Source organism: Neopelma chrysocephalum, unplaced genomic scaffold (assembly GCF_003984885.1).
Source record: "Neopelma chrysocephalum unplaced genomic scaffold, ASM398488v2 Primary Assembly neopelma1_22b, whole genome shotgun sequence".
NCBI lineage: Eukaryota > Metazoa > Chordata > Aves > Passeriformes > Pipridae > Neopelma > Neopelma chrysocephalum.
Window position 1 is genome coordinate 3,831,477 of NW_020897690.1, and position 27,948 is coordinate 3,859,424.

The 27,948-nt window shown below is 38.1% G+C and overlaps 1 protein-coding gene across 7 annotated transcripts; it reads right to left on the reverse strand.

The window, feature by feature from the left end:
* Nucleotides 1–771: 771 nt before the first annotated feature.
* Nucleotides 772–27,937, reverse strand: FBXO15 (F-box protein 15). 7 transcript variants are annotated; one of them, XM_027678231.1, is made up of 10 exons: nt 27,829–27,937; nt 24,010–24,129; nt 21,982–22,086; nt 17,547–17,789; nt 17,058–17,267; nt 14,810–14,939; nt 12,405–12,487; nt 11,121–11,266; nt 5,532–5,656; nt 772–2,252 (listed from the first exon to the last, which is right to left on the reverse strand). In XM_027678231.1, the coding sequence occupies exons 3-10, from the start codon at nt 22,083–22,085 to the stop codon at nt 1,983–1,985; spliced, it is 1,311 nt and encodes a 436-aa protein (XP_027534032.1). In that variant the 5' UTR covers nt 22,086; nt 24,010–24,129; nt 27,829–27,937; the 3' UTR covers nt 772–1,982. The 7 variants fall into 7 exon arrangements, with proteins under 7 accessions (XP_027534032.1, XP_027534043.1, XP_027534053.1 ...); XM_027678242.1 differs by lacking the exon at nt 27,829–27,937 and adding an exon at nt 27,678–27,698; XM_027678252.1 differs by lacking the exon at nt 27,829–27,937 and adding an exon at nt 27,183–27,202.
* Between the last annotated feature and the right edge of the window lie 11 nt (nt 27,938–27,948).

The window sequence follows — 27,948 nt, forward strand, 5'->3', positions numbered from 1 at the left end:
AGTCAGGAAACTCTGCTATGCCTTGTATCACTTTTTAGGTAGACAGTGCTGCTAAAGACTTACCCTCTTCCTCATCAATTTAGTTAGTAAACTTTCAGGCTACTAAAGTGGCATATCAGGGATAGGGACAGTATTACTCTCCTGTTTTATTTCCAGCAGAGGCGCCAAAATTTTCTATAAAAGATTCAACTGTATAAAATCATCAATGCTTTAGAAACAGCAACTGCTTATTAAAAGAAAAGGAAGTACTTTAATTTTTAAAAAATCCAAACCCACAAACACTGGAAATGCAACAAAAATTCAGCTAGAATGAGCAGTGATAGATCTTTCACCATTTTATGGCTGCTGGGTGCCCACTGACTTTGGTAGCTTTACAGCAGGTCAGAGAATATACCTGCACATCTCAAAGGATCAGTGCAGCCAGAATAATTGTACATCTTTGTTTACAGGCTTAGCAGTGAGGCCAACGACTGAGAGCGACTGCACTCCCATTTCCTTGCAAAAGGTGGTACCTCAAAGTCTAACTTCAGCCAAAAAAAAATCTTGACTGGCCACTTCTCTGTTCAGATGAATTTCAGTGTCTGTTGTTCAGCATTCATCATGCCCAGTCCATTTGTTAAAACATTTATATCACTTCAAGGGATCACAGTCACCATCAGCAGTCAGTAAGAAAGGACACAAAATGCAGCTGATCATGCTTGTTAGATTGGCTAATGACCAAACACAGAAACATTTCCACTTCTTCTTCAGACAAGATTATACAAGGCGAACTAGAGTTGTATCAGCCTCAGCTTTATTATCTTGGAAAGTTACATTAAGAAACAACTTTATGGCAGTGGTATATATCTCCTGCTGTCTCTGCAGCATGGAACACAAGTACTTACATATGAACATTGCTTACACAAACCAATTAATACACGTAAGCAAATAAAGAAAAGAGCAACTTTTAGGAAATCACTACCATAACAAAAATCACAGCAGTCAACAATATAATTGTTCATTTTTCTTAATAGGATTCTGTGAAACTGAATTTTCTGTGGTTTATAACACGAGAGGTAATGACAATGGAATTCCAATATCATATAATTTTATTTTTTTTTAATACAGCAAGTAAAAAATTTGGTCCTAAAGTTACTTCAAGGAACCAGAAAGATCAGGCAGACACATTCAGTTTTTATATGTATTGTTAAACAAAGAGTATCAGATATGCGTTGTTTCCAAAAGAACTGAATGTTACATACATTCAGTACGAGCAAATATCAGCTCAGGTGAGCTGATAATTGGGATCCAGCCATAGGCCAATACATGAGGCAAGTACCTAGGCTCAAATTAGACAGAAGGTTAGAAAATGGGAAAAGAGAACAAACAGGAATTTAAAGAAATGTCATCATAGATATTACAAGTGATTTTCTGGACAAATGTCTTGACTGCCATATTGTTCAGATCTGTGACTTCCTGTCTACCTTTTCAGTCCTTTACTAGAATACATTTAAGTATTTTCGGGGGGGGGAAAGAAAAGGAAATATTTCTGCATTTAACAAAACCTATCATTTAGCAATAACACTCCAACGAACCTGAAGGCAACAAAACACATGCTGTTTTATTACTATGCATAAAAGTCAATGTTCTCAAAAACTGCATCTTACATCACATAAGGCATCTTCAAAGTATGGCTCTCAAAAGAAGCAGTTTTTTAACCACAGCAACAAGTGTCTATAAATATTCATAAAAATAATTTCAATATACCCAGTATCAGAAACAGATTAACCATGTGATGTTCAACAGAGTAGAAAAACTATCTTTTATATCAGTAGGTCTCTTCGATCTCTCCAATACCAATTAAACAAATTATGCAATTGCACTTTTTACTGAAAAACTTGCAGGAACAGTCTTGTACATTGGTATCAATGAGCATCAAAGGTTTAGTGTGTTTTTTGGTTTGGTTTGATTTTTAAAGCAATGAAATTAGTGACCCAATTAAGTCAGTAATTTGTTCCATACCACTTATTTACCTTTTCGGTGCTTACATAAAGCACCAAGCTGACTATAATATACTGCCTGGTTTCTTCCAGCCATACCAACTTAACGCAAACTTTACCCTCTGAATCTGCATAGTTTGTGGTATAGATATGACCCATGTAATCATATAGGCCAGATGTCTTGGAAGACAGTTCCATGCAGACTGGGGCACTGAAACACCAGAAGGGCTCTCCAATTTCATCAAAAAGAGTAAGATTCATCATGTAGCAGTCCTACAAACACAAGCAGAAGAGATTATTTCTCTATGCCATGGCACAGTAAGTAGATCTGTCCCTAATTTTAGGAGAAGTATCAAGGGTTCAGAGAGCAATTTTTTGTATGAAAGCTAAAAATTCAAAATATAATTGACAGTGCTCCACTGATTACTGCAAAGCAACAAACACCTATTTAGAGGTTTCCTACAGAAATCAAGATTGAAATGTACAGACACCAAAAGCTGTGCTACAGAAGGTAGCACTGCCAACCCAAACCAGACATTATTTCTAGAACAGTTTTAAGCCTTTAACATCTGTGTCTCTCAATTATTAGTAACCTTACCACGCAAACAAATGACAGTCCTTCCAATATGAGAAAGCAACTTAAGTATAAAATCAAGTTTAGAACTTGGGTGAATGTACCGATGTTTGCAGAGATACTCAGAGACCATACCGAGGAAGCGTACAGACACTATTACCCTTAACATGTCACCTGTAAAAGGAAGCTTTACAGCACTTTTTGTATGGCTCCAAGCTTCAGTTCCCAAAAAGGTAATACTAAGATATCTTTCTACCCTCCAAATAATTCCTCCTTTTACAAATTCTTGAAAATGTTTCTTTACAACGTTACACAATTACATCATTTTATAATGCTAATGTCAGGAAGCCAATTCTTCAGCACTTGCAAACCGATAGTTGCACATGTCCCTTAAAAGCACAGGAGTTGCGTGTCATTGTTAGTATCAGCTGTTACTTATTATCATGAGTTCTAAATCACTAAATGAATCAAACTATCTTAATTATGTAGTATATATACATTACTTCCAGGAGTAATGCTCCAAAAGTATAAACAAACCAACATCACATATTCCACACCAAGAAAAAAATAATTTGGAATGCTTTATTTCTCTGTACTACATAGCTGTGTTTCTGTTGCTTTAACACTGCTTTCACTATTACTTTACTTCAATCAAACAACAGAGAGCAGATGGCACAAATGCAAGGCAATATGATACATACAATTTTCCTAAGCTTTTTACTGTAGACTATGCTGAAAAAACAAAATTCAAATCAAACCTAATGATGATGAAATAAACTTACATGAGCTATAAAATCAGTTGAAACAAGAAAGAATTACTATTTTCTAGTCTGACAACTTGCATATATAAAAGGCCAATTACGAAAAGTAAAGCAGGGTGGTGTTGAGTGTTGGGATGTTTGGGTTCTTCCCATGTATTTCTGTCCTGATTCCAGCCAGGATAGGGTTAATTTCTGCAATAGCCAGGAAGGGCATGGCTAGGACCCGAAGGTTATTCTCTACCACCTCACACCATTTCCAGGGAGGGGGAAGGGCACACTTCCAGGTCAGGGCAGTTTGGCACAGTTGGGTCCCACGGTGAGCATTTCCACGGGAATCACTTGCCTCTCTCTTGTACACTATTGTTATTAATGCTGTTCATTTTCTTATCTCACTGCTGTTTCCAGTAAATTGTTCTTATCTCAACCCGTGATGTTTAGCTTTTGTGACTCCAGTTCTCCTCTCCAGCCACTGCAGGGGAGGGTAGGAGGACAGAGGAGGGATGAGTGGGGTGTGGTTTGAAGTGTTTGCAGTGGGAACACTAAATTTGAGAATACTATTCCTAAATCAGGACAATTTCTAACTATCTGTACTCCAGCAATTAATTTTTTATAAAAAATACCCAGAAGTGCAAAAAAAAAAAGCTTTTGGGGTTTGTTTCCTTTAGAGCATTGAGCAAAATTCAAATAAATTCAAAGTAGTGGCACATCCTGCTTCTGTGGCTGTTGTTATTTGGCCTCCACATGTTTTAATAATTTTAGAGGTTCATGTTAAAAACCACACTGAATTCTATCCACAGCTTTATGTTGACATGTTCAATCTCTCACCACAAAATGAGGGGTTTAAAAAAAATCTTGTATTCTTTATTTTTCCTAGAAACAAATATTCAGTATAACTTATGCTGTAAGCACACAGGACAGAGACTAAAACTAAAAAACTCTGTTTAGCTCTGACAGTTAACTTCCCAAATTCTTTTGTGCTACTCATGAAAAAAAAAATTCTGCCAAGCAGCTGTTAATCCCACAGAACGGTTTGGGTTGGAAGACACCTTTAAGAATCACCTAGTTCCACCTCTACTGCTATGGGCAGGGACACCTTCCACTAGACCAGGTAGCTCCCAGACCCATCCAGCCTAGCCTTGAACTTTCACAGGGATGGGGTATCCACAGCTTCTCTGGGCAATCTGATCCTGTGCCTCACCACCCTCAGCGTAAAAAAAAAAACAAAAAATCTTTCTGATGTCCACAGTGTAAATCTATGCTCTTTCAGTTTAAAAACATTGTCCCTTGTTCTGTCTCTACAGGCCTTGGTAAAAAAGTCTCCCTCAACTATGTTATCAAACAATGTTCCTCTCCACATTTATGCAGGATTAACAGAAACAACAGTTTTATTAATTTTTAGGGTTTTTTTCAAAGCAAGTGCCAAAATCAAAACCAAGTGTTGAACTAGATAATATTTCAGTAGTGCTTACATTACATTTATCAGAATTTTTGTAACGTCTGAAATATTCATGCATCTGAAGTACATTTAAAAATAAGTGCCTTCGCCACTACTGCAAAATCTAAAGAACTACTCTCAAACTTTCTTTGAAATAATGCTCTTAAGAATTTTATCCAATAGAATGAGTGAGCATTCCTCTAAAATACAAAGAGTTAAACCAGCTGACTGATGCACACGACTCGAGCTAGGTGCTGACTGTGTGACTGTGGACTGTAACTTTCTGCATGTGTCCATTGGCATTTTAACATTCTCCAGCATTTCCTAACTTCCACTGCATATATGTACTAGCATAGAACTGCATAGTATTTCCCCAGGGGTTCAAGGCTTATTGCTTGCAAAAAAACTCCAAACAAGCAAACAAACAAAAAAATCACCAAACCAACCAAACAAATCCACAAAAAGTACATCTGCATTACAGTTTTTTTATCCAGCATTTCCAAGCAGGGCTGGTCAGTCACAGCACCTTGCTGAGTGGAAACCACTGGAGTCATCACATATGCACAATGGTTCTGTAATGGAACCTAGACTACAAGAGAGAAAGGATAAAACTTTTTTTTCAAAATTTACATATTTTTTGCAATATTTGAATGGAGGTCTTTTTCTAGTTAAAGACACCTTCTACAGACAAAAACATTGTTTTAAAAATTAGCATACTTAGGATATACAAATTTAATTCTGTTTTGAGATAAGCGTTTCCAGAAACAAAAAATATTTCTGACCTTTACATTGCCTTTAAACACATCTGTTTCCCAGGATAAGCCAAGTGTCCCAATAAGAGGCAAGTGCTTCCTATTATCCTTTAAGCTTACAACTGTGAGCCTCAAGTATCCATTTGCAATGTCACCTGAAAATATAAACAATATATAACATTATACCAGAACAAATCAAATACACTGTAAATGTTCTCTTATTTTCTCTCCATGTCTATTTTCTTCCCACTCACCAATAAGCAACCCTGACATACTTCAACAGCTAGATATCAAGCACATTACAGAGAAATTCAGTTGCAGTTCAGGGCTTCAATTCTGCGATCCACAGTAGAAGCAGCAGCTAAATGGTCTTTTGTATTTTTTAGTATAAAAATATGAATGGCAACTAAAGAACTCACACAAGGATGCAACATTTCATTTTCATGCCACCAGTGCCTCCACCACTGCCCACTCCCCAAAAGCAAAGCTCAACACATAACATATGAAACAAATTACGATACTTTCCCTGCCCTTTTTTTAAAATTATTTAAATCTCTCAACTCTTGACTGGTAACTCAAATAACACAATGCAACAGGGTATAAGGATAACTATCAATCCTCCTTGGAAAGGATATTGCATCATTTAAATTGACATGCAGTATGCCTTGATTTAAACCAAGTTTTTAAATTATGGATTTGTTCATTTTTTAAACAGCTTTCCAAAGGCTCACTTTCTTTTTTTTTTTGACAGAATTATTATGATTAATGATTTTTTTATTACTACATATAACCATATTTCTTTGGTATCTCTTCCTCTCTTTTCAGAAGAGATCGACTGTTTTTAATTGTTCTTTTTCCCTTGCTATTGGAGAAGGAAAGTTAACAAGACAGTCCAATGGTCTAATTATAACTTGGGGTACATCATAATGAACATGATCTCTGACCACAAAAAAATTAAAAATAAAAGCATCACATCATGACACAAGCACATTTTGTAGTAGGACATCCCTCAAACAAGTTTCCTTGAACAAGAGAGACTCCCTTAAAAGAGCAAACAGAAGCACTAGAAACTTCAATATAAAGAAAGGAAGTAAGTGTCTAGCACTTGCAGGAGATATAGAAAGGAATTCCCAGGAACATACTGCTTGTTCGGGATCCAGTAGCAGGCCCTGGATGTTACGATAATAACTGAAGGGGCTTGAAGGGCCTAGAGAAAGTGACAAAAGTGAAAAAAGAGAAGCGTTTTGCCTGTGATTCTCCTTCAATCAAGCCCAAGTAACAGCACAAGGCTGCAGACAGAAGAAGCAACACCAGAAAGGCTGACTGTGAGTTAAACAACTGTAGCCTGTGTGTAGTGGCAGCAAAACCTTTGCTTGGTGGCTGCTTTAAGCAGACAGCTGGAGGCAGTGACGGAGAAAGAAAGCCCACAGTCTACCAGAGAAGCCAGAAACTCCTCTGTATTGGTACTGTGGGGCCAAGCAACTCCAGAGAGATGCCTGGCCACAAACCAATGCTGGAAAGGCATCACTAACAAGTGGGGAGTTCAAGGAATACTTACTCTGGGGAGAAAGTAGCCCAGCATGACAGAGGACAGAAGCTGCAGGTTTTCAGGTATAGGCACTATCAGGAATAGGAGCATGAATATAGCAAAACCAACATGACTTTGTCCAGGAGATATTTTGTATTGTTAAAAGAATACGCAATGCTCCAGACAGTGACACCCACTGTCCTTGCAGTGAAGTCTCCAAGAACTCAGTGAGAAAAACATAAGGAGAATTTATTTCCAGGATCTAGCTCAAAGTGCAAAAAAGATGTTGATACCTACCCAAATGGTTCAATTCCAAACCTCAATAAATCAAATCCAATTACTTGATTTCATTCAAGGTAAAAATATTTTAAATAAACAATTTACTGAGTGAACACTAAAAGTTCACATTTAAAATTAGGCTTTTATACAAGAGACTTGAAAACATCGGTCAACAAGCATTTTTTTCAAAGTTATCTGCAATTCTGATTTGAATGGAAACAGCTATTTCTCTTATTCGAAACAAATTAAAATTTGAATGGAATAAAAGCAGGTTGTAAAATGCATACTACTAATAAATTCATGAAGCCTAGGACATCACTACTATACCATGGCATTAATACAGTATTGCTAGATGGGTCACCTGGCTAAGGTTATAAACCTCCTACTGAAGTTACTTCTTAATTTTAGCCAGAACAGAAATAGGCAACAGATCAGGAATCTGAAGGCTAATTAGTCATGGGTTAGTTAATCCAATCTTTATATATATATTTTTTTAAATATAAAAGCTCCGTTGCAATCCTCATAACCAGAAAAAAAGGAAAAGTCTGCCTAGAAATGAGTAAGAAGCTGAAGGCTAAGTACTAAAATCTCCCCTTCCTCACCACAGTCAGACGAGAAAAAGAAATTAAGGGGCAGAACAAGCTATGTTAAACATACCAAGACAAACACAGGAGAAGCAAATTGGACAGGGCTTTCTTCAGCCAGATCTATACTTTGTTTCATTGCCCCCTTGTAATACCTACAGTCCAGAGTTTATGCAAGACATATATAGCAGCAAAGCAGCAGAATAAGCAACAGGGAACAAAAATTTTCAGATAAAGGTAATACCAATAAAAAGAACATGTATCATGTAGACAAACCTCAGGGGAAAGAAACAGCCAAATAGTTCCAATGCACTTATTTTAGCTAAAAGCCAAGGAAGTTGTTTTGCTAACCAAGCCTTCAGTGCAAGTTGTAATATGATTGGCATTTTCAGAGGAAAGGCTGTGCTTAACACTACTTCTGGTGCCAACAACCAGCCTTACCACACTGCAATGGTCATTTAAACTTGCAAATCAATCTCCAAGGTCAAGCAAAACATTTCAAATACATGATATGAAATTTTACAAACAAATCTTAACAGCTCTCTAAACAAACAAAAATCATCCCTTATATTTTGCAAGCACAACACATCAATTTACATCAACAAGAAATAACACTGAAAAGCCAAAGCTTAAACTACCATGTGGCTACAAAGCTTTTCTTAAAGGTTGAAAACCTAGTGAAATACATTTCAAGAATGTTTATTAAGAAGCTAGATTCATGGCCCATCATATGAAAAGCCTGTCATAGCTTCCTGAAAACAAAGGAAGTTTTCTATATATTTTCAATTCAATTTTAAAGTATTTAGCATATTCGCTCTACAGTATCTGTTAAAAAGACCATATTACCAATGCTGTTTACATAAAAGGGAGCATAAAATAAAATGCTAAAACCTAACCAAAACAAAGTGACAAAACAGCTAGTTACTGCAATGCAAGTTAATAACAGAAAAAAATCTGAAGCCATATATACTCTATCTGCTTGGTTTAATGAAGTGTGATATAACTTTTTATATTTAATAGTAAGAATTCTGAAAAAAGAACTGAAAATAGAGCAGAAAAATGAAGCACAACATTAATAAGCACTAACAAAAAGCAGACAAAATTAAAACTAAGTTCAAACAAATAAATCAGTTATTTTGCAGAATACAAATGGGTATTCTCTGGTAACCTAGGAATGTACAGATTCCTAATGGAAACCAATAAAAAGGAAAACTCCAGTATAATACCTGACAACTGTGTCTCACGTTGTGGAAACTGCCATTGGCATGTCACATCCATAATTTAAAATAAATCTGGAGTGGGTAGAGAATTTTAAGAAATAGCAAGACTTCTCAGTATGCCTGAGACCTCCATGCTTCAGAGTCTTCCCAGAGAATGGGACAAAGGGTATTATTAGAATGGAGCCTACAAACATAGCACAAATCCTCAAATACAACCAGCTTGGACTAACCTACACTGTCAGCCACATTCAGAAACACCATGTTTACCAGAAAGAGCAAAATGAACAACAAATCACAATGAAAATATGTGAAAGCAGACAGCCCTAAGCCTCATGACATTTTTGTAGAAAGTCAAGCATTTTTCAAAAGTAATTATTGTGCAAGCACAGGGAAGGGACTAGATGACAAATGAGCTTTTTGTCTGCAGAACCACGGTTCAGATGTCTGATGTCCTATAAGACCAGAATCTAGTGGCTGTCACACTGCTAAAGGTCACAAAACCAAAACAATTCAGAAAACACTAGTGATCATAAAACAGATTCTGTAACATGCAAAGTGAGATGGCATCAAAAGTGTAGCTCATAGACATTTGCTACAATTTGCATAAACATCAGCATAATCTTTTAAAGAAGTAGATTCTAAGCAGCAAAAAAGTGAAGTGTGCCACAATACTGCTTCTTTTCGTGCAACTGTATTGCCAGGAGCACAAAATTTTAATTTGAGAAAACAAAACATGATATTTGCCTCAAAAATTAAAACCAGAAACCCCAACCACCTGGCCAATTTAGAAAAGAATTTTCTTTTGAGGGTATAAAGAGGACTCCTGTAATGCACAACACTTCAGGTGAGATTTCTTCTATATGGATAGACTTTCACTGAAGTTTTAGCCTTTAGAAGTATTCCTTTATTTCAAGCTTGAAACTTTTATGGAATTTGAAAACATACATATTTCAGATTCAAGGACTACAACACTCCACACTGTGCACAAGGTTGAAATCTAAATGATAGGTTTTGGAGTGACCAAATACAAAAGGAAAAAAAAAACAAACCAAAAACTAATCACAAGAAATTTGTTGTAACCCCGTAAATGCACTGGAGCCCGACAACATCGCCCTCTACCGTCTGCAAAACTAGCATTTTCTGAAATTCACAGGAGGTTCAGTAGTGCCGTTATCACAAAAAATACTGGGGAGCAATAATTAAGTTACAGTATTTAATTTTAATTGCTCAATTTTAATATTTTAATCTGTATCTGCTGACAGAAACACAGCCGTGTAGCGTAGGAAGGACTGTGCTGAAGTTCAGTCAAAGGAGAAATCGTCCATATATGTGCAAAACCATAGCACAATTATGAAGTTGAGCTGTACAAAAACAACACAGATGATCCATTGTGTCTTATGAAAGGAAATGCTGAAAACCAAAAGAAGTACCAAAGTTAAAAACAATCACTGAAATTGTTTACTACACAAGAAAAGGATGTCAGAAAAATCTGAACAACCTTAAACTGAATGAGATAAAAAAAACCTAAGTATTAAGAATTCACAGTAACTTCTACAAACATATTTAAATATTTAATCTGTCAATGCACCTAAAGTATACTTGAGCCGAATTCTACAGAAACAGGCCTCCAAAATGTATGAGGAAAACTGTCTCTCCTTTATAGTATCCGAGATGAAGGAACATCAACCTGCACCAAAAGCTGTGCCACTGCATTATTAACGCAGCACTGAACCAAATGAAAACACCCTGACAATCTGCAGAACTTGTGTCTCAGGCCTGACACCATGTCAGTGTTAACAGCAGGCAGAGTTCACACAGAGCAGGCTTACTTATGATGCCACACAACACCCCACGCAGATATAAAGAAATCACAAAACGAACAGAAAGACAGCTTTCTCTTAAAAATCCATTTCAGTTTCTGCCCTTGAAACAGAGACACTGGATACAAGAAGGAAAGACATAACAGGGATTATTTTAAAACCAGACATTACTGTTCTGTCAACTATACCTTTTCTGCAGAAGACGTTCCTGAATGTTCCACGCAGGTAGGTGCAGCTTCTACCATGCATTTCCAGATGCAGACGGTAGTCATGTAGTCCATATTCTGGGTCAATATCATCCAATACAGGTTTATTAGGTGGAGGGGCATATTGACTTTAAAAAATAATAATAATGTGATTAAGCAGGGGGAGATGACTTAATAAAAAGAGATATAAACACACAGCCCTACTCTTAGACTATCGTCTTCAGAGAGTTTTGAAATCAAACATCTCTAGTTTATCACACTTCTTTTAAGCTACCTTCTACAGTATATAGTACTTCTAATCAGCTGTTCAGCAAAGGCAGAAAATAATGGCAGTCAGCTTTAACAGGTGCATCTGTTAAACTCCAAAATATGGACATGTTGCCAAAAAAGAAAAAAAAGCATCAGCTTAAGTACAAATCTAAAAGCCCACTAACCTAGAGACTTCTCTGAAATAGCAATTACTGGAATAATTTTGTCTGTGCCTAACCAAAAGAAAAACTACTGCACACAAATGACCTGAAGAGATCAAATGCCAGAGGCAACTGAGCAGCTTCTACTTAGGATTCTATTTGGTACTACGGGAGATGGTGTTAAATCTTACCTTCTGTGCTAAAAAGAGCCACACTAAGTTATAGTGGGCACATAAGACTACCAGTAGATACAACAGTATCTGAATAGAAAGCTGAGGGGAAAATAAATTTCACAAATATTGTTGTAAAGCTAACAAACTCCATCCTTTTAAACAGTTTACAGTGTATAAACAGGTATTGTATCATATGCTGCAATACACACATATATACAAATACCTCATAAGAAATCCAGCTAATTTCCCAATAGGACAGAAAGATTAATGCAGGCACCTTACCAGTTTATCAGAATTTTTTTCTCCGCTCTTACACAGCTAAAGATTACTTTCCTACTTCCTAAAATGGCTCTCTCTTTTCTGTGTCTTTCAGATTGGAAGAGGGAATAGAAAGACTGCTTGTGAAAAGGGAGGAAGTATTGGCATTGTATTTCTAACCTTCTCAATGCAGCAAGTACTAGCACACTTGTAAAACTAAATTATCTCCTCAGCAGCATAACAATTGCAACATTTTAGTATGAAAATGCTTCTACAGTGTTGTATATCGTTACTGTAACTTGTTTATATTAAACAAGAATAGTTAAATACTGCCTAAATATAAACCAGCAGCCAATTTTAACTGTAAAACTCAAGAGCTTTATTCAAAAGGTTATCTTTATTAACCACAAAGAAACCAAACTTACACAGTAGCAGAACCCAGAATGCTTCTCTCAAGAAGTTGATGATAATGAAGACTCACCATAACAAAAGCAATTTCATTTTTCTCCTGAAAAGTTAATTAAAGTAGATGTATTTTCATCTGCAAATGCTTTTTTTCCCCACAAAGTCTTTCTGAATATTAAAATTCATAGATAAATGCTGCTGCTTATTACTCTGCCCTTTACTGTAATAATGTTAATAACGGCTTGCTTTAACACTTGGACTCCTACAACTGCTAGTGTCTTTTCACAAGAGCACAGAATATATGTTAAAGATTACAGCATTTCTATATTGGGGGGGAAGAGAGGGAAACTAGCTATATTAGGGCAAAAGTTATCAGAGAAAACCATGAATTGTACTGCTCTAGCCTCTACTTACCACTTTAAAATAGATACCTAAACAGAATCAAACAGGACTTATCCCCAGCTACTGAATAGCTAAGCATCAAGTTTATTTTCATATGTAAGGAATTATTTGCAAAGAGGGCTAACATCACTGAGGAATACAGAACTATTCAATAGAAATGGTAAATTTCAAAGTAAAACCTCAGGTGTCTTCACTAGATTACATACTCCTGGGAAAACGTTAAGACATAACTCTCTATTGGCCTAACACAGCTCAAAGAAAACATCAGAGCTCAATGTGAGAGCTAAATACAGACAAAGGTATCTATTTACTCCAAGAATACAGAATGCTAGGATTTCAGCTCTTTTTTTTTTTTTAAATGCATTTTTTAAGTTCTATGTTTGCAAACACATAAATCAATAGCAAAACTATTCAGAGCAAGCAGCCTATTACTGTCCGGAAATGTGGGCAACTATTATTTTTATCTCTGGGTTACCAAAAAATGACATCGTCTGTTTGAACTTTTGGGTTCTTAACTACTCCTGTACTTTCGTAGTGCAAAATTACAGCTCTAAAAGATATAACAACAGAGATTTAACAATCACAGAGTCTCTCACTCTTTCTCCATCCAAATATCAGAAGGCCCACACAACCTGTCCTTGGTTGCCAAAACTACCAGCATCAACAGTTTCTGCCATGCAGCTGAGCTATGTGTAAAATGCCAAGACGTGTGACATTTGCAATTCCTACACCCATCTACAGTTAACTGCCTACACAGAGAATATGAACTGCCACTCAGAAAAGCTCCTACAGTGAGGCACTTGATGCTTAACAACTGTGTGGAACTTGGTTATGATTGAACCATTTCCAGGTGCTGAAAGAGTTGTCTTTCCAAGCATGGGAGGGGGCAGTGCACTAGCAAGACTACAGCGCCAACAACACAGGGACAACAACCTAGTAAAGTTCTGAAGACACAAAAGAAATTGTTGTTCATTTATCGGAGCTCTTCATAGATTAAGACAACCTGTAATAGGCTTATGCAGGTCAGCCAGTCTCAAGTTTTCTAGGAAATGGACTTTCACTCTTATTTTTAAGTAAAAGAAATATTCCTTCTGTGGTTTTAAATGCCTCTGGAGATTGTGCACATTTGAGGTAGCACAATTCTAGCTGGAAATGAGACACAGCTTTGAGCAACTGCTCACAGGCTCCCTGAAGGAAGTTTCTTGCCAGTGCCAAGTAACGTAAGTCTATATCAGTAATATGGCTGAGGGAGGAAGAAAGGGCTGCCACCTCTGAAATCAGACCACGAGCAGAACCCCTGAGATAGGCTTTCACAGCACCTAGACCAATGTAACTTCAGACAGTCACTAAGGTCCCAGAGTGTTCTCTGCAGAGATACAGATTCCTTTCGTGTATAAGTCTACTTCAGATGTTCTGCACTGCTCCCTGAAGACATTAATCTCTACACACAGCCTACAGAGACTAACTGCTTAAATTAGACCCTTAATACCAAGAATTTAATACCCCCAAAAGGGCATGATTTACAGCATTCCTACTGCTGGCGCAGGATACGGCTACCTGTTGATGTAGATTAAAGCTAAGTTGCCTTGTGGGGACTCATCACTTTGAGTGATGTGGACAGGACATGGCATGAAGCAGGGGAAGAAGCACATCTCTCCTCAAACCACTCTATTTAAAATAACTCCATGATATCAAACTTTGGCATGTGAAGACTGCAAAATAAATAAAACTGAACACAGTATATAATAATGCATGATACATAACTGATCTTTTAATTAGAGGTGGATTTTTTTTAAAAGTACAGATATTTCTGCAACAGCTTTTAGAATACAATAAGTCATCAACTAGCTGTCCCTACCTGCATTTTGTTGTTACTAGGTTAGACAAGATCTTCCAAAATCCAAAGGAAAAAAAAAAAATTAAAAAACCCTCGAAATGTCCCCAGATCCCAAACTACAAGGCAAAAAAACATGTTCCTTCAAGTCATAATAAAATACTGAAACAACATGTAATGTTATCTTACCTTCCAAATTCCTATTAAGAGTCCTGGATTCAGACTGAAGAGCTGAACAAGCCCATCAGCACCAACTGCTGCACTGCTTTCAGTCAGGTTAGCAAGATGGTATTCAGCAATTAAGGAAAGTCGGCGAGGTCTTTGAACAGAACATAAATGTAGCAAAAAGGCTATGTCTCCTTATTTATGTTACAGTTCAGCCTAATTTCATTTTTAACTCTGAAATCTGACCAACAGCATGTTGGAAACAGTTTCAGCACACACAGTCATAAACTATATGTTTGAACAACTACAGTGTATTAGCAGGATCTCAACCCCTAACAAGAAAAGAAACAAAAACACCATAAGAAGTTCTACTATACTCTTAAAAATGAAGAAAAACTTATGTGCTTGCCCAGTTTTTCAAAATACCCACAGAATTACTTTATAATTTGTTTTTAATACTATGATGGTACTAAATAGAATCACTGAAGTTTTGTCAGTATGAAGCAAGCTGCTAATGCAAATTCTTCCTCCACAGAAGCAAAATTCAAAGGAGAGAATCAAACTGTACATATAATAAACTAAAAGCTTCTGTTAGAGCAAGCTTTTCTTTTTAAGCAAATTTTTCTACATTTTTCCTGTAATTAAAGATATTTTACATATCTTTGTATGTCTTCATTTCATATAAAATCCATAACACCCTTTAACTAAAGTTCAGACTTCACAGACATTGTTATTAAGTAATAATGCACTAAAAAAAAGACCAGAAAGCAGAGTCTGTGTTACCTATTCAGAATGGAGAGAGAAGTCTTTCTAAAACCCTTTGCAGACTTGGGCTCTTATTACATTCAAAACAGTTCTACATTTGCCAATAGAATCACTGTAGTATCACCTACCACACACTGCTGGGAAGACAGCAACCAAGAAGAACTTCATCACATTACTTTGAACTGTAATGTGTGCGGCAGTGACAGGACATCACAGAATCACAGACAGAATGTTAAGGTGTTGGAATGGTCCTTAAAGATCATCTAGTCCCAAGCCCTCTGCCATGGGCAAGGACACCTCCCACTAGACCAGGTCACTCAAGGCCTTATTCAGCCTGGCTTTGAACACTGCCAGGGTTGGGGCATCCAGAACCTCCCTGGGCAATTTCTTCCAGTGTCTCACCACCCTCACAGTAAAGAATTTCTTCCTAATCAACATCAGCATTTTCCATCTCTAAGTCAATCAGGCTCATATCAATACAGGAACATTTCCAAAGTCCCTGCAATAGCTCCTTATAGTCTTAACACTGACATTCTGATATTGGTGAAACCATTATATTCATGTATATTCACAAGCTCCAAAAACTTATTCTGTGAAATAAATACACCAACTGCCTGCAAGTTTTCTTTTACTATTTTCTACATATGAATCATCATATCGGTAAATCAACTATATTTCCCACATAATTTGACTGCAAGACTTGTTCAGCTGACTTTATACAAAAGGCTTCTCTTGATTTATTTATTTCTTAAGCAAATACTTTGCTTCTGCTTGAGGAACCAGGTTGTTTTGTAGGTGAACAATTCTCTCTTTTCAGAACTCATATGGCTAAGGGCTTTGCGTAAGAAGCATGTAGCTGATACTGCACATACAATATACACAGACCCAGACACGTGCAAAACTCCTTGACAGCAAGCAAATACCTCAAATAGACACTTTTCATTTAAATATCTTTTCTCAGAATATAATTTCAGAAAAACATTGTACAGCTCAAGTTACAAAATAACAGATAAGCTGTGGACTGTTTTTTTAAATGCATGTACTTAGATTGTACTCACAGTTACACACCAAATTCCCTAAATTCACATACTTATCAGACAGAAAATAAATGTTAACAACATATATTACCTGACTGTAGCCATATAAATACTGACGAACTGTTCCAAGCTAAACGTCTCACATTAAATTCTCCTAGATTTATATGTTTCTTTCACACCCATTTGTATCTATGCCTTAGATTCAGCTTTCCAAGGTAGGAGCTATCAGTCTGTATATCACATGCCAGTAGCTACATTAACCTATGAATTAATGTCATAGCTTGTTAGATTATAATGTTTCTTGTTAAAAAGCTCTACTAATGAAGAGAAGAACATAGGCTTTGGAAGAAACACTACAGACAGGCTTTCTAACAAAGAACTTGTTGAGTCAAACCAAGATCGGCTCCTACAAATACATTATCAATCAGTTACACCAAAAAACACCTCAAAAATCCTATGTTAAAACTCACCCCTTTTTGTTGGGAGGTATGCTTTGGTCAAGAAACAACGGCATAACTCCAAATAGTTTTAGGGTTGACACGATGTCTAAGCACGGCCAGTTTGTACTATACCAAAGTATGGTAACAGATGTGTGCTTAAATGACAGATTTGCCTTCTCCATTACATGTTCTTTTCCATTTTTGTCCTTTAGAACAATTATCCAACTCAAGCCAGAGAGTCTGTTATTTAGGAATTGAGAGGGGAGAGGGATATTAAAAAAAAAAAAAAAAAAAAAAAAACGCAAAATTTACAAACTATGCTTGCAAGAGAATTTTCAAATTTCTACTAGCTGCTACTTATGCTTCTCAGGTTCAGTCATTTATAGGCTATCATATCTTCTCATTATGATACTCATGTTATAACTCTATTTCCATACCCCCTCCCCAGCATTTCCAAAGCCATTAATATTCTGTACACTCTTCTTGAGTAAACCACTTCTGTGACAAGGAATTGCTTACTTCATAGCTACTTCGTTTTTACACGGAAGACCTGTATAAGGATCTAGAGGTTTAGCAAGTCGCATTACTCTAGTTTTGACAGCAGCTGTTTGTTTCAAGATGTATTCTTTCTTCCAGTACCCAGGGTTTTTATCATGTAGAGCAGCACAGCCCAAGGGAACAGCTTCTGTTTGTTCAGACTTCATTTTCCAAATTGTCCTTTTTGGCTGCAAACAACTGGAATAGATTTTCAGCCAAAGTCCACTGAAAATAAAAATAGAATAAAGAGGAAAACCACATAAATTTCAAGAATAGTCAATTTTTTGTACTCACATTTCAGCTATGCTTGAGCATAATGTTAGCAAAAAAATATGAAGTCTCAGATTACTAGCAAACTATATTTGATCTAAATCTAAGTTTCTAGAAGAGCAGAAACTGGAGCCTCCCAGCTATGAGTTAAGAAAATATAAGAGCACGGTTGCACATTTTTCCCCATTTTGACCTTCCAAAAGCCCACATAAGGTCAGTTTCTGTGGTGCAAACATGAAGGCTCAGGAATCCAAGGATGCTAGATGTCACCATTTCTCATGGGCTTACAAGGCTATCTAAAAGACTGTGGAATCTCAGAACACATTTCTAGATTATACATACCAAATGAAATCCACTTAAAACTTTCTGCTTTACCATAGGGGAAAAAAATAAAAAGTTATTCAGTTAAGTCTTACGATACTTCAATCAGGTTGATAAACATCTCAACTACATACACAGAAAACGTTTGACTAGTGCTCTAGAAAGTAGACTAATTGGATATTAAGAACTTCCCACTGTTTTATATCTCTCAATAGCACACCAGAGCATGTGGTTTTTAAAAAGCTTTCCTTCCCCTTATGCTGCTACTTCCTTCACAGATACTCACTGAGTAGATTTAAAAATAAAAAAAAATGATAATGCAAACAACAACAAAACAAACAGATCTGAGATAAAGCTATCATAAGGAAACTATGAAAAGGTAAGTCTTGTCTGTTTTCCTGAAAATATGGGATCCAGGACGAAGCTCAGACTCAGCAACTGAAGTGAGAACTGATAAGGGTTAAGCAGTTACTTTTGAAAATTCCTCCCCAAAACGATGCATCCTTCTCACACAAAATCAGTTAGTGGAAAAAGTGGTTTAATACCTCTTACTCAACAAAGATAACCTGTACCCCTCAAGTTTCTCACACAACTGAAAGGGGGTGGAGGAGGACGATTAGAATCACCTATGTTTGGTGGTACCAGTGTCACTTCGATCCCTTCTGCACTTTCTTTGGAAAACCTGACAGAAGACATGACCTTCTGAAGACAAAGAAACGTGATAGGAATAATGGCTTCAGCTCTTCCATGTCAGGAAAACTATGACATCACATTTCCACCTCTCATATCCCAGTTCGTTCATGGAATATTGAGTACAAGAAGTTACAAGAATTTAAACAACAATCTTTGAATAAAGGTTTCCAGTAAGTTTTCTAAGTCTGAAGTACTAGACACACAGCTTACATAACTGCACTAAAGAAAATTAATAGCAAGAGAAACAAATTCTCAAGAGACATTTTCCACCATTTATCAGCAAGATTACCTTTACCAGTCCTCACTTATCCCCAGGCAAACTTACATTAACGTGGTTTGTAATGCATTTTCCCTCTCCTTAAAGCATTAAAGCATTCAAGGACTGAATCCATCCCACACTGCCTCCTACCCATCAAAACCATTCTCAATTCATCAGCTGCTAAGAATAAGCCCCTACATGCTGAGAGGGAGGCTCTGGTTATTGATGCAACATAAGGAATTTTGAAAAAACCTTCCAGCCTGCTGCTGTACAGATATATGCAGAATGCTCCACTGTCATTTTTTGAGACAAAGCTGTTTAAAACACACAGACCAATGAGCTTCCATGACTGGTAAAGGTGGGTTCACAGTTAACATGACCATCTGACTTTTGTTTCTACGAAATCGGGGCAGGGGAACATAAAGAACAATTCCACAGGTAAAACAAAGATTTAAGATACTTCTATTTTAAGACCAGAAAAAGCAACCAGGTTATCATATAATATAAAATATTTCCAATAGAGGGAGAAAATTTTTATTTAATTCCAAAGCAGTTTAGAATTGTGGGGTAATGAAAACAGAGGAGAGATGTCCTTGACATATCATCATTAGGGGAAACTGAGCTGTGTATCATCTGACTGGTCTTAATCAGTCTAAATAGTCCAGTAAGATATCCTTATAACACTCTCCTATTAACTAGGAACCCCTTCCCAAGAGAGACATCCTTTCTTTCATGGGGAGAGATACTCCACATCTGACTGCATGATGCTGAAAAGATGGGACTTAGTAGTAGGCATTTCCTGCATTTTGAAGGTTCAGGCTCAGGCAATATAGGTGACAGAAGACAGATTTGCCACCAATACCTAGCAGACTTGTCCTCACTCTCAGCTACATGTTGCTTCTTCCTTTTCCAAATAAGCGTTGTGCAAGCAGATGAGAAATCAGTTCAAGAAGCTCAAAAATTCAGTTAGGGCAGGGAGGCAGAGGAAAAAAAGAAGGACTTGGAATCACGAGTGTTTAGGAAGGTATCACTGCCCCTTCATCCTCAACTTCTGAAGAAGTCAGGGCAGATAAATCAAAAAGGTATCCAACCAGGAAGCACAGGTTTGCCTCTTCCACAGCAGAATACATGCACTTTTTGCCTCAAAATGTGAACTTAATCTCAAGGCCTCCTATTGGATGTTACTACAAGCCAAACAAAGCTCTTACTGCTAATTCAAATGCCAGAATCAGACACAGTTCATCATCAATCATCACCTGACCACAGGAGCAAAAAGATTCTTCCTCCATGCTCTCACTTCTCGCTTCCTCTTACGCATGCACAATCAGCAGGTGATGAAAATCCTCAGGCTTTCAGACAGACCATCTATGCGAGCTTCCCACACGGCATGACAAGAAGGCTGGAACAACAACATATGGGGCAAGGAGAGTGCAGAAAGGGGGCTCAGAAACATTTCCTTGTCTTCAACAGTTATACTGGAAGTCATCAATGCCAAGGAACCGTTCAAGCACAGACATAATTTGAAGAGCCCAAAGACAAAGCACTGCATTAGGCAGCACAGACACATCATAATGAAAAACTGATGGTCCTGTTGCACCAAGGACAGCACCCTGTACATCCAGGACAGAAGAAAAAACCTAAAATAGATACTCTGCCTAAAACACAAGATCAGATTTGTCAGAGAAATATGCAGGGACTTCAATTAAAACTTCTGGTAATTCAAAACAAGATTTGGGGTCTCAAGGAGGTCCATGAAAATCCAGCAGGAAAATGACCTGGTCCCACTGAACCAGCCAATCTCCTAGATAAAGGAAGTAGGTCTTCCCCAAATCCCATTTGTGCACATACAGTAATCTCTGTCGAGATCAGAAAATGGAAAGAGACATTGTTGAGACGGAGACAGATGAATCATCCTTCCCTGTAGAGCCACAATGATTTTATCCTATATTACTACCCTGAAGTGGAAAACACATACTAAGATACATAATTTGTCAACTATGCAATTTTTATCTACACTTACCTACTCACAGCTTCAAAACATAAATCGAGATTACAGTCTTCCCTTTAGATTAATCAGTTCTAAAGGTGTCAATGCCAATGTAAACCAACTCACTGCACAAGTTTCAGCAAATAAGGGAGAAATGGATTCATACTAGACACAGCAACTTCCTATACAGGAAGACATTTTCTCATTTAAACAACACTAATGCAGCAGAATCCTAGAAAAAAAAGGATACCCAGACATCCCAATTATCATGTACCACCCAAGTCTCTCCACTTTATCCTTTCACAAAATTATCATGATACTGGTAGGAGCCATTCATGAATTCTGTATAAGCAATTGCTTACAAAAAATGTGTCGGTATTTATGTTCGTCTCTTTTGTTTTCATGTAGAAGTCACTAAAATTTGACAGAGAGCAACAGATAAAACCTACTAGTGGATCATTTGATTAAATCAATCCCTTTGCAAAAACCTGATGAAAGACCTAGTAAGTAGGACTTCAAAATTATGAAAGCCACTGGCTACACATCATTAAGGACTGCCCGGTCCAAAAAGCTTGTGCAGGTGCATGTGAATACAAAGAAATACATGCAAATTTTGCAACAAAACAAATGCAAATAGCAACATTTCAAAGCACTGTATTTAGTTTTCACTTCATAACTCCCATTAAACAACAGGGCTTGCACAGCTAGAATTCCATACAATACATTGTACTGTGGGCTATGAAGTATATTTGCAGCAGAGTAATTGCTCATAGGTTCATGCATCTCTGCTCTGGCATCAGAGAAACTAAATTAAAAAGACTCATAACTCAGGTGAACTCAACAGCTGCCTGACTGAGACCAGCACTTATACCCTCCCTCTTCCTTACTTGTCATTAGCCAGATCATAGAAGAGTTTATTCACACAACCGACAGACAATAGGGACACAGCATCCAAATACGAAAATATCTTCAGCAGCATTTCTGATGGCATGCTGGAAAACAGGAGAAAGAAGAACACTGTTAGCCTTGCCTGCAAATTCCAGAAATTACACAAGCAAAGAATTTTAAATTCAAACCAGAGCAAAACAAAAGAGGTGGAAACTATCAGCTTGTAAACACACAAATCAAAAATCACCTGAAGAGTTAACCCAGAGTTTGGGTACTGATTTCACTCTCTGACATATAGCATTTGCGTAAAACAATTCATCACAACTTTTTGAAGTGGCACAGAACAATTACAAGAAAAGTTACTGGTTTGCATTTTCACTTTGTTAACTTTAACCCAGTTTGACGTGACACTACCTCATTCAATCTCAGTTTCTTACTGCTTGTACCACGATTTTAACATTTAGTCCATAACCACCAGCATTTGCCAAAACTGCAGATATCTTTCCTCCTACTGTGGCATCAGCTCTCAGGATGCAACAGGACAGAAATGTCTTAGTCAAACAGTAAGATCATGCTCAACTTCATCAAAATCTTCAAACTGCATGTGCTCAGGGCTCTCACGCAGTTTTCAACAGAAAAACATGAACTTTCACATAAGAGCCAAGTGGCATCTTGAGATCATTAAGGTTTCTGTGCATCTGGAAGGCTGCCTGAAATGCAAGTGCCAGTCTAAGCATGATAAGCCCAAGATACCCTGGAGATAAGCCACCATGATTTTATCATTAACAGACAGAAACCTCATACCCTTCAAGTAGCACCTCATAACTGCACAGAGTTTAAATAGATGCATTTTATACTCTAATTTTTTGGAGCATAGAGTATGGTCACATCAAAATCACCACTGAAAATACAAGGTGCTGTGAAAGTCAGTGGCCCAGCTGTGCCTCATCCTTTTACTACTGTGTCATTTACAACAGTTGTTGATTTATAATACTTTATTCCAAAAGCACAGGGCTGTCAAGGGTAGCATGATAATGCCAATACTCCAATGTTTGTATTAAAACTCAGAATCTTAGCTGTAATAACATTGAGGCAATGTGCCAAAACTTGCAACATGCCAAAATTTGCATGGTTATTATGCAAAATAACCCATAAACTGAAAGCCCAAAGTAGTTAGTGCATATATTCCAGAAAGAATTTAGAAGTGATCCCTTAAAAATATGCAAATTAAATAAAATAATACACTTGATCGAAAATTCTCAACAGCAGTTTTCACAACCATATTATTTTTTCTTTGAAGGAAGCTGAAAGGATTTTTTTTCCTTTTTTCTCTCATCTTTCACACCAGACTAACAGCATAAAGGTATTGAACAGGCCATCCAATGCAAAACACAGAAATCATTACACAGGAAAGTACCAAATTAATAAAACAAGGAAAATGAATTAATCTTTCAGATTAATTAATATTCTTAGATGGGGTACTTTGTAAAAATGTAACTAATTTTCAAAAAGAAAATTCAGGATTATATTGAAAGTGCCCTTTCATTGTCAAACAGGAAGGGAAACATTTACCTTTCAGCAAATATGCAACAGTTCCTTATTCCTCCCCCCTCATCCCACTCCACATCCTCAGCCTCTCTATACAAAATAAAAACCAAAAATCAAGAGAAAAATACAAAGTTTAATTCCAAACTGGCTTTTATTGAAGTAATAAAATAACAATTTTTATTCTCAAAGAACAACACTGCCCACGACATGCAAAGGAGTTGCTGAAGGCTTCACGTGACTTGGAAAAGCTACATACTTCATATGAACTTAGAAAAGAAGGCAAAGGACAACCATTACAGTAAACATTAGAAGGTGAATACAGGATCACGAAGCAGGCCAGGAAAGCAAATCTTTTTAACTCAGAACATCTGACACAGAAATCTTCAAAATATGAACGTAATTACTGTAAGCAGTCAAAAGACAGCTTAGAGTCTGCAAGGGGTCTTCCACTCTTACTCCTAAACTAAAGACATACTCACCTTTCAATGCACACCCTTGGTTTCCATTTTACAGCAGGCGTCAAATACAGACTTTTAATTCCAGCATTTACAGCTTCAGAACATTCCCCAGGCCTGGCAGCAAATGTCCTTACCCTATTTCTAAGAAAGAAAAGCCATTAGGAGTCACATCTTCACAAAATGAAGAAATATGCATATTGTGCGCACCTAGACACAACATTTCAATCGAGGCAGGATTCAGGGAATACATCACATGGCAACTCATTATTATCTGCTCACAGATTTGAACAATTATCACCATGTTAAAATACCTGACACCAGGAAGATGTCAGATTTAAACTCATAGCTGTCTCTCCTGTGATTAATCTCTCACAGTACTCAGAAGGGAGTAGTGTCACTCCATCAAACCAGTTTGAATCCAGTAGAGATTTATTAGGGTTATACAGCTGCATGACTGTGGTCACCACAACCAAGCCCCACAGAAGTCTCTGCAGTGAGTCGAACTCACTGATTAATCTTGTTTTGCAACATGACTCCAGAGACATTTTTGAGCCATCCAACTTTGCTAAGCTATTAAAAGATACCACATAAAACAATATCTTGAACCTTTCTCGAAAACTTCTGAGGTTCAAAAATAATTTCTTTGAACATACAACAGAATCATATTTGAAACAAAGTTATAGTCTCATTTCAGACTTTCTCCTGCTAAAATATTCACAAATCTGAGAGATAAGTGGTAGTTCAACAGGCAAGATGTTTTTACAGCTCGTTAGCACATCACAATTTGAATAGAAATTACTTTCTTTTATTCAAGAAAGCAAATACGTATATTTTTTTCACAAACAAATTCTTAAAATCCAACTGGCCACGTATTTTTCCAAGTTTTCTGATAGCAAGGACTTTGTGAGCTGTAATTATAAATACTATCATTAAATCACATAGAAATATTGAGATTGAAACTCTATCATGCCTAGGCTTCGGGAACGAAGATTTGGGAATTGAAACTCAATCAAATCCTTGCACTTCATACCCACTAATGCCACCAAGCAGGCAGAGCTCCCCATTCACTGCATTAGTAATGTTTTAAATTCCCAGATGACTTTACACCATGTCGTAAAACCAGCTCTGGGTTTCTAGGCAACCAATCGATATTGGGGAAAAAAAGTTTGAAGTATATGGGTACCATGTACATTTAACACATGTTGTTCCTGATTTAGGATTGGTTTATGCTCAAAGAAAAATAAAAATAGAAAGCAAAGAACAACTCTGCTCTACACTGTCAACTGGGCTATGTGAAAAAAAATATCCAAGACATTTTACTGAGACAGGCACATTTTAGCTTGGGTGCCAATTACTAACAGACCAACTAAACTAACTACTATAAAGAAATAAGCAGGTAACAAATACAACCTGGAGGTCAAGCAAATGTTTTACCCATGTATCAGGATCAAGAAACACACTCAGATGATAAGGCACTAACAAACTTCATTTTTAAAGAGCCATTTAAAGGCATTTAGGGACAAAAGTCATGTTCAACAGCAGTAGAGCTATCACTTCTGTATGTTCCAGGACAGCATGGCCCAAGCTATTCTGCCCTGAATCCATGCTGAAAGCATGGAGATAACTAGTTTAGGTATACTCTACAGAGACATAACTTCATAAACTCCAGGTACAGGAGTAATTCAGATAAGAAGCTGGGTCCTGGATTTTAAAACACACTTTACCTTGTACAAGCATAACCTGCATTGCCTCTATTCAGTCCTTCCTGCTCATTTTAGCCACTCCTTGCATCCCCCTCTTCTTCACCTCAGGAAGGAATATCTGAGGTAAGAGAAATGTTACCTACATATTCCTTGAAAACGTCAATGTAATATATACCCCTTTTGTAAGCTTCAATTAAAAAAAAAAGTGAACTTTTGCATCTTCCGAAACAAAAATACTCTTAAGGTGTGAACAACAGCAAATCCAATCCACAAACTATTTTTCAAGTACTGTGTGTGCTTAGATTTTAAATTAGTATTGACAAAATACTTTTACACCACACTGACAAAGCTTGGGCAGATAAGCACAAATCAATGACAGCTGTTACGTCCCCTCTTTAGAGAATTCAAGAACAGCTGAAATGCTCTGAGAGGCACAATAACTTCAACCGCTTTTTCATTAGCTTTCAACTTGTGGGACTCAGTTTTGTACCAGTATTTTCACTTTCATACCCTATAGTACTTGCAATGTGATTTGTTTTTTTGATGGTCAGCAAACAAGTCTCTTTCAAGTAATATATTTCAAATAATGTATATTAAAAGTACTGAAAGAAACCTGTCTCCTTTTCCAAATTTTAAAGCATTCCTGGGGATAAACAGAAATTACAGTAATGCTTTGAAATTTTTTTTCATCTAACAATTCCAAAGTCTTTTTACAAGGTGGATATTATCCCACTCCATTTACAGATTAAAAAGAAAAAAAATAAACGGGGAATAAAACTGCGTACATGACCACAGCCCTTGCCGTGGCAATTTCAGAGCTAGAAACCAGAGCCGTGGGACAGGTGGAAGGGGCTTCTCAGAGGAGCAATCGGTGTTGAGGGAAAAACAACAAACCACTCTGGCCGGGCAAGGTGAAGGAGGCCAAGCAGGCAGCCCTGGGCCGGCAGAGCCCCGCTCGACACGCCCCTCGTTACCTGCCCCGGTCCGTCGCCATGGCCGCTGAGCCGCCCCAAAGCGTCGGCTTCGCGCCGCCAGCAGGGAGGGAGGCAGGGAGAGAGGGCGCTGTCTCCTCCCGCGGGCCGCCGGGGGGCGGGACGGCGCTAGCCCGAAGAAGGCGGAGCCCGGGAGCGCGGCCTCGGGGGAGGCGGCGCTGGTTTCCGGAGCAGTCCCGCAGGGGGCACACGGAAAGCGTTAAAGCCCTGGGAGGCGCAGCGCCTGCCGCTATGTCACCGCTCCCTCCCCACGCCCCACAGTGCGCTCCGCGCCCGTCCCGAGAAGCCGGAGCGCGGTGTTCTCGGCGCTCAGAATCACAGAATCAGTCGATTCCAACCTATGACCAAACACCACCATGTCAACTAGACCATGGCACTAAGTGCAACGTCCAGTCTTTTCTTGAAGACTTGCAGGGACGATGACTCCACCACCTCCCTGGGTAGCCCACTTCAATGTCTAATCATCCTTTCTGTGAAGAAATTCTTCCTGATGTCCAATCTAAACGTCCTCTTGCACAGCTGGAGACTATGTCCTCTTGTCCTATCACTGGTTGCCCGTGGAGGAAGAGGCCAACTCCACCTGGCTACAACCTCCTTTCAGGTAGTTGTGGAGAGCAATAAGGTTCCCCCTGAGCCTCCTCTTCTTCAGACTAAACTACCCAGCTCCCTCATAGAACATGTGCTCCAGACCCTTCACCAGCTCTGTTGCCCTTCTCTGGACACACTCCAGCACCTCAATGTCCTTCCTGAACTGGGGGGCCCAGAACTGGACACAGTATTCGACGTGAGCCTCATGGGTGCCAACTACAGAGGGGGAAAATAATTTCCCTAGTCCTGCTGGCTGCACTATTTCTGATTCAAGCCAGGATGGTATTGACTTTCTTGGCCACATGGCACACTGTTGGCTCTTTTCAGTCGCCTGTTGACCAGCAACCTCAAATCATTTTCCGCTGGGCCACTTTCCAGCCACCCTGCCCTCAGCCTCTAGCCCTGCCTGGGGTTGTTGTGGCCCGGGCACTTGTTGTAGGACCCGGCACTTGGTCTTGTTGAACCACATAACTTTGGTCTCTTCCGGTCTCCATTCGTGCAAACGTCAACTGCAGCGCTTTTACACAGCTGTGTGTGCCAGACCAAGAAAAACATACATAAAAAGAAGGCTCCGAGCGGCCTCCCCGAGCTCCCTTAAGCGAGACGGCGGCTCCCCGCCCCTAAGTGTGGTTGTGCTGTGGCTGCGGCGGCGCTGGGCATGGCGGGCGCTGTAGTGA

Bases quoted from the DNA above. Each gene is read 5' to 3' on its own strand.
- FBXO15 (XM_027678200.1), bottom strand. From the start codon at position 26,685: ATGGCGACGGACCGGGGCAG. The intron at 24,130-26,665 runs GTAACGAGGGGC...TTTCTTTCTTAG, and splicing joins ATGGCGACGGACCGGGGCAG to AAATAGGGTAAGGACATTTG. The intron at 2,253-5,531 runs GTCAGAAATATT...TTGTGTTTGTAG, and splicing joins TGTTTAAAGGCAATGTAAAG to GACTGCTACATGATGAATCT.